Source organism: Entelurus aequoreus, linkage group LG03 (genome assembly GCF_033978785.1).
Source record: "Entelurus aequoreus isolate RoL-2023_Sb linkage group LG03, RoL_Eaeq_v1.1, whole genome shotgun sequence".
NCBI classification, from domain to species: domain Eukaryota; kingdom Metazoa; phylum Chordata; class Actinopteri; order Syngnathiformes; family Syngnathidae; genus Entelurus; species Entelurus aequoreus.
The window spans coordinates 38,740,433-38,753,535 of record NC_084733.1 but is presented as its reverse complement, the minus strand read 5'-3'; the positions used below and the strand labels follow the sequence as shown (position 1 = coordinate 38,753,535).

At 42.5% G+C, this 13,103-nt stretch overlaps 1 protein-coding gene across 2 annotated transcripts in view; it reads left to right on the top strand.

Moving 5' to 3' along the window:
- Window positions 1-5,293, top strand: part of LOC133646439 (peroxidasin) — a 105,527-nt gene extending 100,234 nt beyond the window's left edge. For both annotated transcript variants that reach the window (XM_062041788.1, XM_062041787.1), the window contains one exon: window positions 3,541-5,293. In XM_062041788.1, coding sequence (XP_061897772.1) covers window positions 3,541-3,672 — 132 coding nt within the window. In that variant the 3' untranslated portion in view covers window positions 3,673-5,293. The remainder of the gene's footprint in view (window positions 1-3,540) is intronic.
- The last annotated feature ends 7,810 nt before the right edge of the window (window positions 5,294-13,103 follow it).

Below are 13,103 nucleotides of genomic sequence, written 5' to 3'. Positions count from 1 at the left end.
TGCACTATCCACACCGTGTATGGTGTGGATGTGTGCTGCTGACCTCGACTAGGCGTGTTGTGGCTCAGTGGAGGTAACACTTCAAAGACCTCCTCAATCCTCCACCTACACATCTTCCTATGAGGAAGCAGTGCCTGGGGAATCTGTGGTGGGCACTCTCATTTTTGGGGCTGAGATAGTTAAAAAGCTCCTCTGTAGCAGGACCCCTGGGGGTGGATGAGACCCGCCCGGAGTTCCTTAAGGCTCTAGATGCTATGGAGCTGTCTTGGTTGATGAGACTCTGCAGCATTGCGTGAACATTTGGGGCGGTGCCTCTGGATTGGCAAATCTCTCTTTAAGAAAGAGAACCGGAGGGTGTGCTCCAACTATTGTGGGATCACACTCCTTAGCCTTCTGGAGAGGAGGCTATAGTCCAACCTCGGATTCAGGAGGAGTATTGTGGTTTTCGTCCTGATCAAAGAACTGTGGACCCGCTCTATACTCTCGGGTCCTCAAGGGTGCATGGGAGTTTGCCCAACCAGTCTACATATGCTTTGTGGGCTTGGAGAAGTGTCCCTCGGGAATTCATGTGGGAAGTGCTCAGAGAGTATGAGGTACCTGACCGCCTTATAGTGGCGGTCCACTCCCTGTATGATCAGTGTCAGAGCTTGGTACGCATTGCCAGCAGTAAATCAGACCCGTTTCCAGTGAGGGTTTGACTCCGCCAGGGCTTTCTATTATCACCAGTTCTGTTCATAACTTTTATGGACAGAATTTCTAGGCGCAGTCAGGGTGTTGAGGGGATCCGGTTTGGTGGCTGCAGGATTGGGTCTCTGCTTTTTGCAGATGATGTGGTCCTGATGGCCTCATCTGGCCTAGATATTCAGCTCTCACTGGATCGGTTCGAGTGTCAAGCAACTGGGATGAAAATCAGCACCTTTACGTCCTAGTCCATGGTTCTCGCCCGGAAAAGGGTGGAATGTCATTTCCGAGTTGGGGAGTAGATCTTGCCGAAAGTGAAGAAGCTCAAGTACCTCGCAGTCTTGTTCACGAGTGAGGGAAGAGTGGATCGGGAGATCAACCAGCGGGTCAGTGTGGCATCTGCAGTGATGCGGAGCCTGTATTGATCCGTCGTGGTGAAGAAGGAGCTTGGCCGGAATTTAAAAAACGCTGAATTTACCGGTCGATCTACGTTCCAGGGCAGCATGGAGTAACAAGGGTTAGTGCGTGTCCTGGGTTCGATCCTGGGCTCGGGATCTTCCTGTGTAGAGTTTGCATGTTCGTGACTGCATGGGTTCCCTCCGGGTACTCCGGCTTCCTCCCACCTCACATGCACCCGGGGATAGGTTGATTGGCGACACTAAATTGGCCCTAGTGTGTGAATGTGAATGTTGTCTGTTAAAAACCTGGGCGAAAACCACAATACTCCTCCTGAATCTGAGTTTGGACTGTCTGTCTATTTGTGTTGGCCATGCGATGAGGTGGCGAATTGGCCAGGGTGTACCCCGCTTTCCGCCCGAATGCAGCTGAGATAGGCTGCAGCATTCCCCGCGACCCCAATAGGGATAAGCGGTACAAAATGGATGGATGCATGGATGGATCTATGTTCCCATCCTCATCTATGGACATGAGCTTTGGGGTTATGACCGAAAGGACAAGATCACGGGTACAAGCCGCAAATCTGTTGTGTAGGACTAGATGTTACAATCCCTTAATGCATACTTGAGACACCTATGCGACTCTGAGGGATGGTCAAGTGAGTGAAGGCATCCTCTGGGTTATCAAGTGGGCGCCCCCCTTCCTCAGTGTTTAGCTGATAGGCCCACGACACCTCCAGAGGGTTCAGTAGTGAGTCCCAGCGTCCCAGGATCACTCCCTAGATGCCATCAACTCACTTGAAAGCCCAGGTGGAGTCCCTTCGCTTGACCCACAGCCATTGACTCCCCTTTTCAGCGGCTTTGGAGAGGTCTTTCACTGCCTGTCGGTGGGCCTTCCCTCGCACTCCCATTTCCCTGAGGAGCCTGGATGTTGAGGTGGTCACGAACCCTCTGCAACCTACTTCCACTGGGCGTACCCTTGCTTTCCAGCCTTGTTGTTGCGCATCGGCTGCAAGCTCAGTGTACCTCAACTTCTTGCGCTCGTAGGCCTCCTCCATTGCACTCTCCCAGGGCACCGTGAGCTCTATGATGCACACGAGCCTGAGCGAAGCTGCCCACAGAACAAGATCTGGCCACACGTTGGTGGACGCAATCTCAACTGGGAAGCAGAGTCTCTGGCCCAGATCTGCCAGCAGTTTCCGGTCCAGTGCCCCGCCTAGCTGTCCAGTGTCTGGTCTTGTGGGGGTGAGGTTGGCTTGACCCTCGCCCTCCCGGACAAATGTTGTTGCTTGCCAACGGGACGACGGAGGAGGAAGGGCATTGACACTTGTCCGTCGTGCAAGACACTTTAGCACCTGGTTGTGCCGCCAGGTGTAACGGCCTCTGGTGAGGCTGGTGTTGCAGCCCACCAGGATGTGCTTCAGTGTTGCTGGACTCGGACATAGAGGGCACGTGGTGTCTTCACCATACCACTGGCTGAGGTTTTTTGGAGAAGGCAGGACATCGTAAAAATTAGTTTCATCCGTCAGTTGGTGGGGCTCTCCCTTAGAGATAGGGTGAGAAGCTCTGTCATTCGGGAGGAGCTCACAGTAAAGTTGCGGTTCCTCCACATCGAGAAGAGCCAGATAAGGTGGTTAGGGCATCTAGTCAGGATGCTCTTTGGGGAAGTGTTTAAGGCACGTCTGGCCGGTAGGAGGCAACAGGGAAGACCCAGGAGACGTTGGAGGGACTATGTCTCCCAACTGGCCTGGGAACGCCTCCAGATTCCCTGGGAAGAGGTGGATGAAGTGGCTGAGGAGAAGGAAGTCTGCGCTTCTCTACTTAGGCTGCTTCCCGACCCGACTCCGGATAAGCGGAAGAAAATGGATGGATGGATAGATAGTGATGTAGATAGATATTGTTGGCGACACCGAGTCGTCACAATAATCCTTTAAATAAAGCTCATCATGCAGTAAATTGAATGATGCAGACTGGATACTGGATACTTACAAATACGCTATAATTATTTGCTACTTGTTTGTGTGTTTTAGACTGCAATATTGTTAAACTAAGGACACTTATCACATATGTCTAGCTTGTGTGCTATTGTGTGCTTAGAAGTTGTGTAGCTGCTAGCTCCTCGTAGCCTATAACCCAACATGTTTACCTTTTGTTAATGACATGACTAAAATACAAGATAAAACCAACTTTGTGTGTTTATTAGAGGACATGCAGATGTTAACTGGCTGTAAAGTAAACATGCTACAAGACTGCTTGTGTCGAAAAGTTTAGGTGCAAGTCGATATCATCCGATAATAATTGTTTTTTTTCTGATATCTGATCGGGACACTCCTAGGTAATCACTACTTTGATACATCAGTTTTTTCATACTGGTTATTGTTCTGCAAGAAATCTTTGTGGTGACCACAGGGACTCTTTCATCCGGTCTAATCTAATAAGGAATGTCCTTTCTTTGTCCTCCCAGGACGCCAGGGTCACCTGCTTTGTGGAGTCTTGTCTGCCAGCCCAGTGCAAACAGCCTGTCAGGCTAAAAGGCGCCTGCTGCCCCGTGTGCCTGAACGCAGCCAAGGGGCCAAAAGCAGACCGCAGCCATTAATGAGCCTCAGGACCTGCCCACTATCACACGCTTGTGTCTGAAACAGTCAGACAGCCACCGAGAGGAGGAGACTCACGAAGCCCACCAGTAGCCTGGAAACACACAATAGCCTCATTTTTTTTCCATTTTTGAACAGGGGGAGATGGTTCTGTTCTTCTTTGTTTTTGTTGCCTCCTCCAGGACTAAAAGGATTCTTCTCTGATCTGGAGGACGGATGAACGCTCCCTGAGGCCTTTGCAACAATTTAGGCTGCCCGACCCCCTTTTGGTCTGTCGCCATCAACCTGCAGGAAAGGGAAGTCGATTGAGAGGAGGCAGCCATTTTTGTTTGTTCACAAACGTTTCTCAGGTTAGATATGCCAAAAAAACAAACAAAAAAACGGTGCTATTTTACCCTTAAAATGAATTAATCACTTAATACCTTCAAAGTATTGTCTTGTATATGAAAAAGCAACATATATCCATTTTTATCACTATTGAGATCACTTTATTCAATGTCAATGACTTTTTATAAATAGTTAGGTCTTTTATTCTAAGGTGCTTTATAACAATGCATTTTTAATACAAACAATGTGAAGCCCTATGGAAAATTCCAATGAAAGAAAAATGTCTACTGATTTCTGATGGTCGTCATGTTGTGAACTTTGTCCCCAGTAAGAGCCAACGTCCTCTGCAGTAGACATTTGTTTGTGGTTTATTTCTTTAATCAGAAAAAAAATAGCCCTGTTATACATGTCCACTGCAGTGGACGACCGCTGTAGTATTTAGTTTTTAAGTCCGCACTACTCATAACGGAAGGACTGCATTGATTTACTGCTGGGCCTGCAGCGCTGGATCACAAAGTCTATGCGTTCAATTGCCATGAACCGTGTGATCATGTTCACTTCAAAAGGGCGCATTGCCCCCTTTTTTAGTAGAGAATTGCCCCGCTAGTGTTTTCTTTGCCAAACTTTGTTGAAAGTTACGTCATTAAGCCGAGCACGCTGCGCAGGGCAAGGCTTCTTTAACCCTCTGACCCTCATTCCACGTAATGGAAGCCATATGCGAGGTGGGAAGGGATTTAGTGACAATCAAAACACGTTGCGCATGCAATGAGATGGATACTTCTTGTATGGAGCATACACAACATGCACACACTTTTAGCGTTCTTCCTCATTGTGTTCTGTAAGCGGTGACGTCCAAAGCAAGCATCTGTCATTAAAGCAATATAATACTGTCTGGAATGTTCCATTCAGGACGGGTTTTTACATGAAACTGTGTTTACAGTTGTGTATTTGCTTGCTCTCTCTGCTTGTACCACAAACACGTCCTCTGATGTGTGCTAGTTTAAGTTTAAAAGCTCTGGGAGGTTTCTGTTACCTGGGATAAATGTGTTTTTTTTGGAGTGTTTCTTTTTGTTTGTTTGTTTTACAGTAACCTGCCCTTTTTCCCCCTCTTAAAAAGTGTCAATAGAATGCAAGACTGAACATGCCTTACCAACACTGTCCCTTTTACGAGTGATCAACGGGGCTCCACTAGTTAGTACCTATCATGACATTTGTATTGTATGTTTGCCAAAGAATGGTTTGCACTGTAATCTATGCCTCTCAACAGTAATAATAATAATTAAAAAAATAAGCCACTTTTGAGTTCTATACTGGGTTTTTTTTAGCACCTGCAAGGCTCATGAAGTTTTTCAAAAATCTGTTTAAATTACGCTTCATAGACCTTGATAAAATCCCAGTTGAACGTTTTTATTGGTTTAAAAAGTGTAACAATTACAGTACTAACTCAACTTACAAGCTTAATTGGTTCCGTAATGGAGCTCTTAACTCAAAACAACAATGCCTTTTAAAACATTTTGGATAAGAAATTTAGCAATAAACAATACAATAAATGTACTACTAACAACTAAATTAGTTTAATAAAGTAATGTAATAATAAAGTTGAGTATTTACCCTGGGTAGATAACTTTTATGGTATCTCCTTTCAGCTGCTTCTCCATCAGTCACACCATCAACAGCTTTTCCATATTTTCATGGATAAATATCCGCCGTTTAGATATTATTTTAATATTCTGGGCTGGCGTAGGACTTATTCTGCTTTAGAATGGTGCACACTAGCAGTGATACGCCCAAATTGTTTTGCCCAGTCATTTTTTTAATGATTTCATTCGATAAATATCATCCACTTCCTATTCTCCTTCACACTCACTTTCTTCCTTCCCATGGTTGGAAAACAATGGATGTTGACCTCTAGCTATAAGCTAATGCTAGCGAGTAAGACCAGATGTTTTGGGCGGACCTTTTGGCGTTCACTGTGACATTTGCTAAACTAACTAATGACGGGAGATGCTTGTAATGCAATTTTTTAAAATACAATCTAAAGCAAGACAATTACTGGAGAGACAGCTCTTATTTCAAAACACTCTTAAGTTGGGGCCACTCTTAAATTGAGGTACCCAAATTACATGCCAATGTAATTGCTTGATCTTGCCCACGGCTCTTGTCGCACTAATGTACAGCTATATCTGACACTGATACTACTCTTGATATCAGTGGTCAATATTTGGATTAATGTTTTTATTTATTAATAGATATATACATAAATGTGTGTATATATATATATATATATATATATATATATATATATATATATATATATATATATATATATATATATATATATATATATATATATATATACAGTACAGGCCAAAAGTTTGGACACACATTATCATTTCAATGCGTTTTCTTTATTTTCATGACTATTTACATTGTAGATTGTCACTGAAGGCATCAAAACTATGAATGAACACATGTGGAGTTATGCACTTAACAAAAAAAGGTGAAAAAACTGAAAACATATTTTATATTGTAGTTTCTTCAAAATAGCCACCCTTTGCTCTGATTACTGCTTTGCACACTCTTGGCATTCTCTTGAAGAGCTTCAAGCACCTGTGAAGTGAAAACCATTTCAGGTGACTACCTCTTGAAGCTCATTGAGAGAATGCCAAGAGTGTGCAAAACAATAATCAGACCAAAGGGTGGCTATTTTGAAGAAACCAGAATATAAAACATGTTTTCAGTTATTTTTAAATTGTTTTGTTAAGTACATAACTCCACATGTGTTCATTCATAGTTGTGATGCCTTCAATGACAATCTACAATGTAAATAGTCATGAAAATAAAGAAAACTCATCGAATGAGGAGAAGGTGTGTACAAACTTTTGGCCTGTACTGTATATGTTTATATATAGTTTCTCATAAGCAACAATGCCAATACAAACATGCAACAAATGCAAACACTTTATAGAAAATATAGTTTTACACGCAAAAAACATTGTAAATATCATATAAAAGAATTGATTCAAATGGATACAATACATTTAAAATCACTTCTGTCTTTCATTGAATAATTTACACAGCAATGGGCTTGACTTCTGTCTTGAATAATTCTGACCTTATTTGAGAAACGCACAGACCGCAGCGGCGTGCTCACATGACTTGGTGTACATCAACTGCTGCATGCACGAGGCGGCTTTACGGCCCAACACATCGCACTGTCGGGGGCGTCGTGGCTTCGTTGGTAGAGCAACCGTGTCAGCAACTTGAGGGTTTCAAGTTTGATCCCCGCTTCCGCCGACCGAGTCACTTCCGTTGTGTCCTTGGGCAAGACACTTTACCCGCCTTGCTCCCAATGCAAGCCACACTGGTTTGAATGTAACGTAGATAATGGGTTTCACTTTGTAAAGCGTGTTGAGTCTCTAGAGAAAAGTGCTATATAAATATAATTCACCTAATTATCGTGACTCTTCTCACAGTCTTACATTATCAAGGGGAGGGCGTGGCGGGGTTGGGAGAGTGGCTGTGCCAGCAACCTGAGGGTTCCTGGTTCGATCCCCACCTTCTACCAACCTCGTCACGTTCGTTGTGTCCTTGAGCAAGACACTTCACCCTTGCTCCTGATGGGTCGTGGTTAGGGCCTTGCATGGCAGCTCCCGCCATCAGTGTGTGAATGTGGAAATAGTGTCAAAGCGTTTTGAGTACCTTGAAGGTAGAAAAGCGCTATACAGGTATAACCCATTTACTATTTAAAGGCCTACTGAAATTATTTTTTTTTATTTGAACGGGGATAGCAGATCCATTCTATGTGTCATACTTGATCATTTTGCGATATTGCCATATTTTTGCTGAAAGTATTTAGTAGAGAACATCGACGTTAAGTTCGCAACTTTTGGTCGCTGATAAAAAAAAGCCTTGTCTGTACCGGAAGTAGCGTGACGTCACAGGTTGAAAAGCTCCTCACATTTCCCCATTGTTTACACCAGCAGCGAGAGCGATTCGGACCGAGAAAGCGACGATTACCCCATTAATTTGAGCCAGGATGAAAGATTCATGGATGAGGAACGTGAGAGTGAAGGACTAGATGCAGTGACCGTAACGTAGGTACAAGCTGGCTCATTGGATTTTACATTCTCTTCTTTTTCTATTGTGGATCACGGATTTGTATTTTAAACCACCTCGGATACTATATCCTCTTGAAAATGAGAGTCGAGAACGCGAAATGGACATTCACAGTGACTTTTATCTCCACGACAATACATCGGCGAAGCACTTTAGCTACGGAGCTAACGTGATAGCATCGGGCTTAACTGCAGATAGAAACAAAAGAAATAAACCTCTGACTGGAAGGATAGACAGAAAATCAACAATACTATTAAACCATGGACCTGTAAATACACGGTTAATGCTTTCCAGCCTGGCGAAGCTTAACAATGCTGTTGCTAACGACGCCATTGAAGCTAACTTAGCAACGGGACCTCACAGAGCTATGCTAAAAACATTAGCTATCCACCTACGCCAGCCACCTCTCATCTGCTCATCAACACCCGTGCTCACCTGCGTTCCAGCGATCGACGGAGCGACGAAGGACTTCACCCGATCATCCGTGCGGTCGGCGGCTAGCGTCGGATAGTGCGTCTGCTATCCAAGTCAAAGCTGGTTGTGTTGCTGCAGCCAGCCGCTAATACACCGATCCCACCTACAACTTTCTTCTTTGCAGTCTGCAAAAGATTCACCAACACAGATGTCCAGAATACTGTGGAATTTTGAGATGAAAACAGAGCTTTTTGTATTGGATTCAATGGTGTCCGAATACTTCCGTTTAACGATTGACATCACGCGCATACGTCATCATACATAGACGTTTTCAACTGGAAGTTTAGCGGGAAATTTAAAATTGCACTTTACTAATCTAACCCGGCCGTATTGGCATGTGTTGCAATGTTAAGATTTCATCATTGATATATAAACCATCAGACTGCGTGGTCGGTAGTAGTGGGTTTCAGTAGGCCTTGAAGAGGACGATGCAATACCGGTAAGCTCCATAGAAACGATCAATATCTGGATGGAAGTAGAGTTTTTAGCAAAGGACATTAATACTGCTACACATTCAACTTTAATTTCTATAGAATTGTCCCTTTTCCTATTTTAATCCAATTGTTCACACCGTGCAACCTTCTGACTGTGATTAGATGAAGGTTCTGGAAAGAAGCCCAGCAGAAAATGAAGTTTCCAGTCGCTTCACGTCAGTAAAATACAGGATCTGCCCCACAAGACAAGCTGGGACCTCCTTGGCTGAGTATTAAGTCTATTCCTCAGCGTCTTTTTAACGCCATGTGTGCTTCCTCAAGGCTTTTCCCGCCATACACTCCTGATTCCGGCCTTGACAACATCCATCACAAATGCAGGTGCTGTGTCAAAGTCAACAAAATGGACAAACTTGGACCAAAACATTTTCGCAGACTCTTCCCAATTCCTACTTTTTAATGACGTGGGAATTTCAAGGAGCGGTTGTGAGCGTTGAGGAATTTCTTTCCTCTGGCAGGTGGGACATTATTCTTTTTTCCACAGCGAGAGTGCAGAGAGACAAGTGATGTCCACCTGTGGGGGATCAGGTTGTGTATCCATGACTTGTTGAGAACCACAATTCACGTTAATGTGCTTCGACACACCAACTTAGACATACGACATGTGAGCTAAATAGTTAAAGTAGACCTATCAGTATGGAAAGGTACACAGGTCACGTCAAATATAACAGTACTACATTTGGTGACATCACTTCCGGTTCCAGAAGGCGGACAAACAAAACAGGCTTATGGTAGCAGACTGCGTGTAGGTAATGTTGTATTTTTCCATATCAACAACCAAAGCAGTTATGCCTCATAGAAAGTGCATGAAAGTTGTCGTGGGCGCGGAATAAGAGGCTAACGAAAGAGAGGTGAGGCGTGCGGGCGTGTTCAGGTGTTACAATGCTTGCCTGATTGTGGGTCTGTTGGTCATTTTCCGGGTGGGGTTGTCACACACTGATGTCATATTAATATTTTTTTTCTTCCCTAATATTTTCGCATTCGACCGGTAGGGTCCCAAAGATTGACTGGTAAATCACGGTCGGCGGGTTGGCGACCATTAGATAGGAATGTCACGGTATAAACATTTCTTATTACTAGGGGTGTGGGCAAAAATCGATTCGAATTCGAATCGCAATTCTCACGTTGTGCGATTCAGAATCGATTCTCATTTTTTTAAAATCGATTTATTTTTATTTATTTTTATTTTTTATTTTTTTATTTTTTATTTTTTAAATTAATCAATCCAACAAAACAATACACAGCAATACCATAACAACGCAATCCAATTCCAAAACCAAACCCGACCCAGCAACACTCAGAACTGCAATAAACAGAGCAATTGAGAGGAGACACAAACACGACACAGAACAAACCAAAAGTAGTGAAACAAAAATGAATATTATCAACAACAGTATCAATATTAGTTACAATTTCAACATAACAGTGATTAAAAATCCCTCATTGACATTATCATTAGACATTTATAAAAAATAAAAAAGAAAGAACAATAGTGTCACAGTGGCTTACACTTGCATCGCATCTCATAAGCTTGACAACAAACTGTCCAATATTTTCACAAAGATAAAATAAGTCATATTTTTGGTTCATTTAATAGTTAAAACAAATTTACATTATTGCAATCAGTTGATAAAACATTGTCCTTTACAATTATAAAAGCTTTTTACAAAAATCTACTACTCTGCTTGCATGTCAGCAGACCGGGGTAGATCCTGCTGAAATCCTATGTATTGATTGAATAGAGATTCGTTTTGAATCGGGAAAAAATCGTTTTTTAATCGAGAATCGTGTTGAATTGAAAAAAAATCGATTTTGAATCGAATCGTGACCCCAAGAATCGATATTGAATCGAATCGTGGGACACCCAAAGATTCACACCCCTACTTATTACGGTTATTGTCACCAAAATGTTCACCGTTACCATTATTATCGCGGTCATTTTAAATGTGCTAAAAATTTTCAAAAACTACTTATGCTGAAATCCTATAACCAAGTTTTATAGAGAAAAAAAACACACAAAAACATTCAAAATGTATGTATTGTGGCGTCCCGGAGGAGTTGGGGCTGCAGGGGGTTCTGGGTATTTGTTCTGTTGTGTTTATGTGGTGTTGCAGTGTGGATGTTCTCCCAAAATGTGTTTGTCATTCTTGTTTGGTGTGGGTTCACAGTGTGGCGCATGTTTGTGACAGTGTTGGAGTTGTTTATATGGCCACCCTTACTGTGACTTGTATGGCTGTTGACCAAATATGCCTTTCATTGACATGTATGAGTGAGTACAAAGCTAACAATGTAATTAAAATTGAACTTTGTTAACTCGTCCAACATTACAGCATTTTCCTCAAGTAGAATATTCAATGTGCATGTTGCTGATTAGACGATATGTCTCATATTTTTTATTTCTGACAGTTCAAATATGTTGACACACACGTGTCTTTGCAGCGCAATCATTCCTCCCACACAGCCGTGTGTGGAACTGCGTCGTTCAATTCACTTTGTGCACGCTCAGCAGATCTGCTTTGCGTGTGCTATTAAGTTTGCAAGTGTTTTAGTACACGCTAACCTTTAGTAAATCAGGATCTATTTGTACTGTAATGTATCCATATAACTATGTTCTTGATATTAACGGAAGACCTGGATGCAGTTTTGTGTTCCACATGGGCGTGCGTTGAGAAATTCTTCAATTTTCCTCCCTGTAAAGTTACTTAAATATAAAAAGGGAGGAGGGGAACTACACACATTGTTATTCTCAATGGGCTTTCAGGGATCCAAAAAACACAGATGGACAGTAGTACTTTGTTTTTTTTTATTATTAATGCGTTCCAAAGGGTCTGTTGAACACCACATCGTATGGAAACTGAAGCTATTTTTCCCATCCATCCTTCTTTTTCTACCGCTTGTCCCTTTTGAGGTCACAGGGGGAGCTGGAGCCTATCTCAGCTGCATTCGGGCAGAAGGCGGAGTACACCCTGGACAAGTCACCACCTCATCGCAGGGCCAACACAGATAGACAGACAACATTCACACTAACATTCACACACTAGGGCCAATTTAGTGTTGCCAATCAACCTATCTCCAGGTGCATGTCTTTGGTGGTGGGAGGAAGCCGGAGTACCCGGAAGGACCATAAGAAGCAAAAATATTAACACAAAACATTTTATAGAAGATGATTTTAGTTTTACATGCAGAAAACAATGCAAAATACATATAAATGATAATTAAATTGGATAAATCAACATTTAGTATCCCTTTGAATTCACACACAATTAGCTAGACAACTGTGACTAATGTTTCTCACCTTATTTGTCAAACTGCTGGCACTTGTTGTATCTAAGAACACATGGACAAGGGCTCTGTGTGTGCTTTGTTTACATCAAGTGATACAATCACACGCATACGAGACAGCACAACATGTCGCCCTGACATGTCTTCTAACAAACTGCTTGGTCAGCCCTCCTGCCTTTACATCCACAGGGAATACAAGGTGGACCTCATCTTCAAGGAAGACTGCGGGTACATTTCAAGTGACGGACCTCAAGCAGCGGTTGTAGCTCTCTGAGCGTGAACAATGTCCATCTCTACCATCAAGGTGACGGTCCAAGACGGGACTCTCTACAAAACTACTGCGGGCAGCCGGTAAGCCCCATGGTATCCTTGATTGTTGGGCTAGAACACAGGTCTGCAACATTTTCCAGGCCAAGGACCCCCAAACTGATGGAGCGATCGAATAGGGACCCCTACTTATACGTCCCGAATAAAATTCTATTTAAATGTACCTGGTCCTAAATGTACCTTGTTATTGTGCAATACTAAAATATTTTAATAATAATAATAATAATAATAATAGATTTTATTTGTAAAAAAGCACTTTATATTGAGTAAACAATCTCAAAGTGCTACAGTGTATTAAAAAAATAAATAAAATTAAAATTAATAATTTTTTAAAAAGATAATAAAGAAAGAAATAAAAATAAAAACTAGAACAGCCAAATAGCTATAGCTAGTATGCACATATCTTAAAAAAA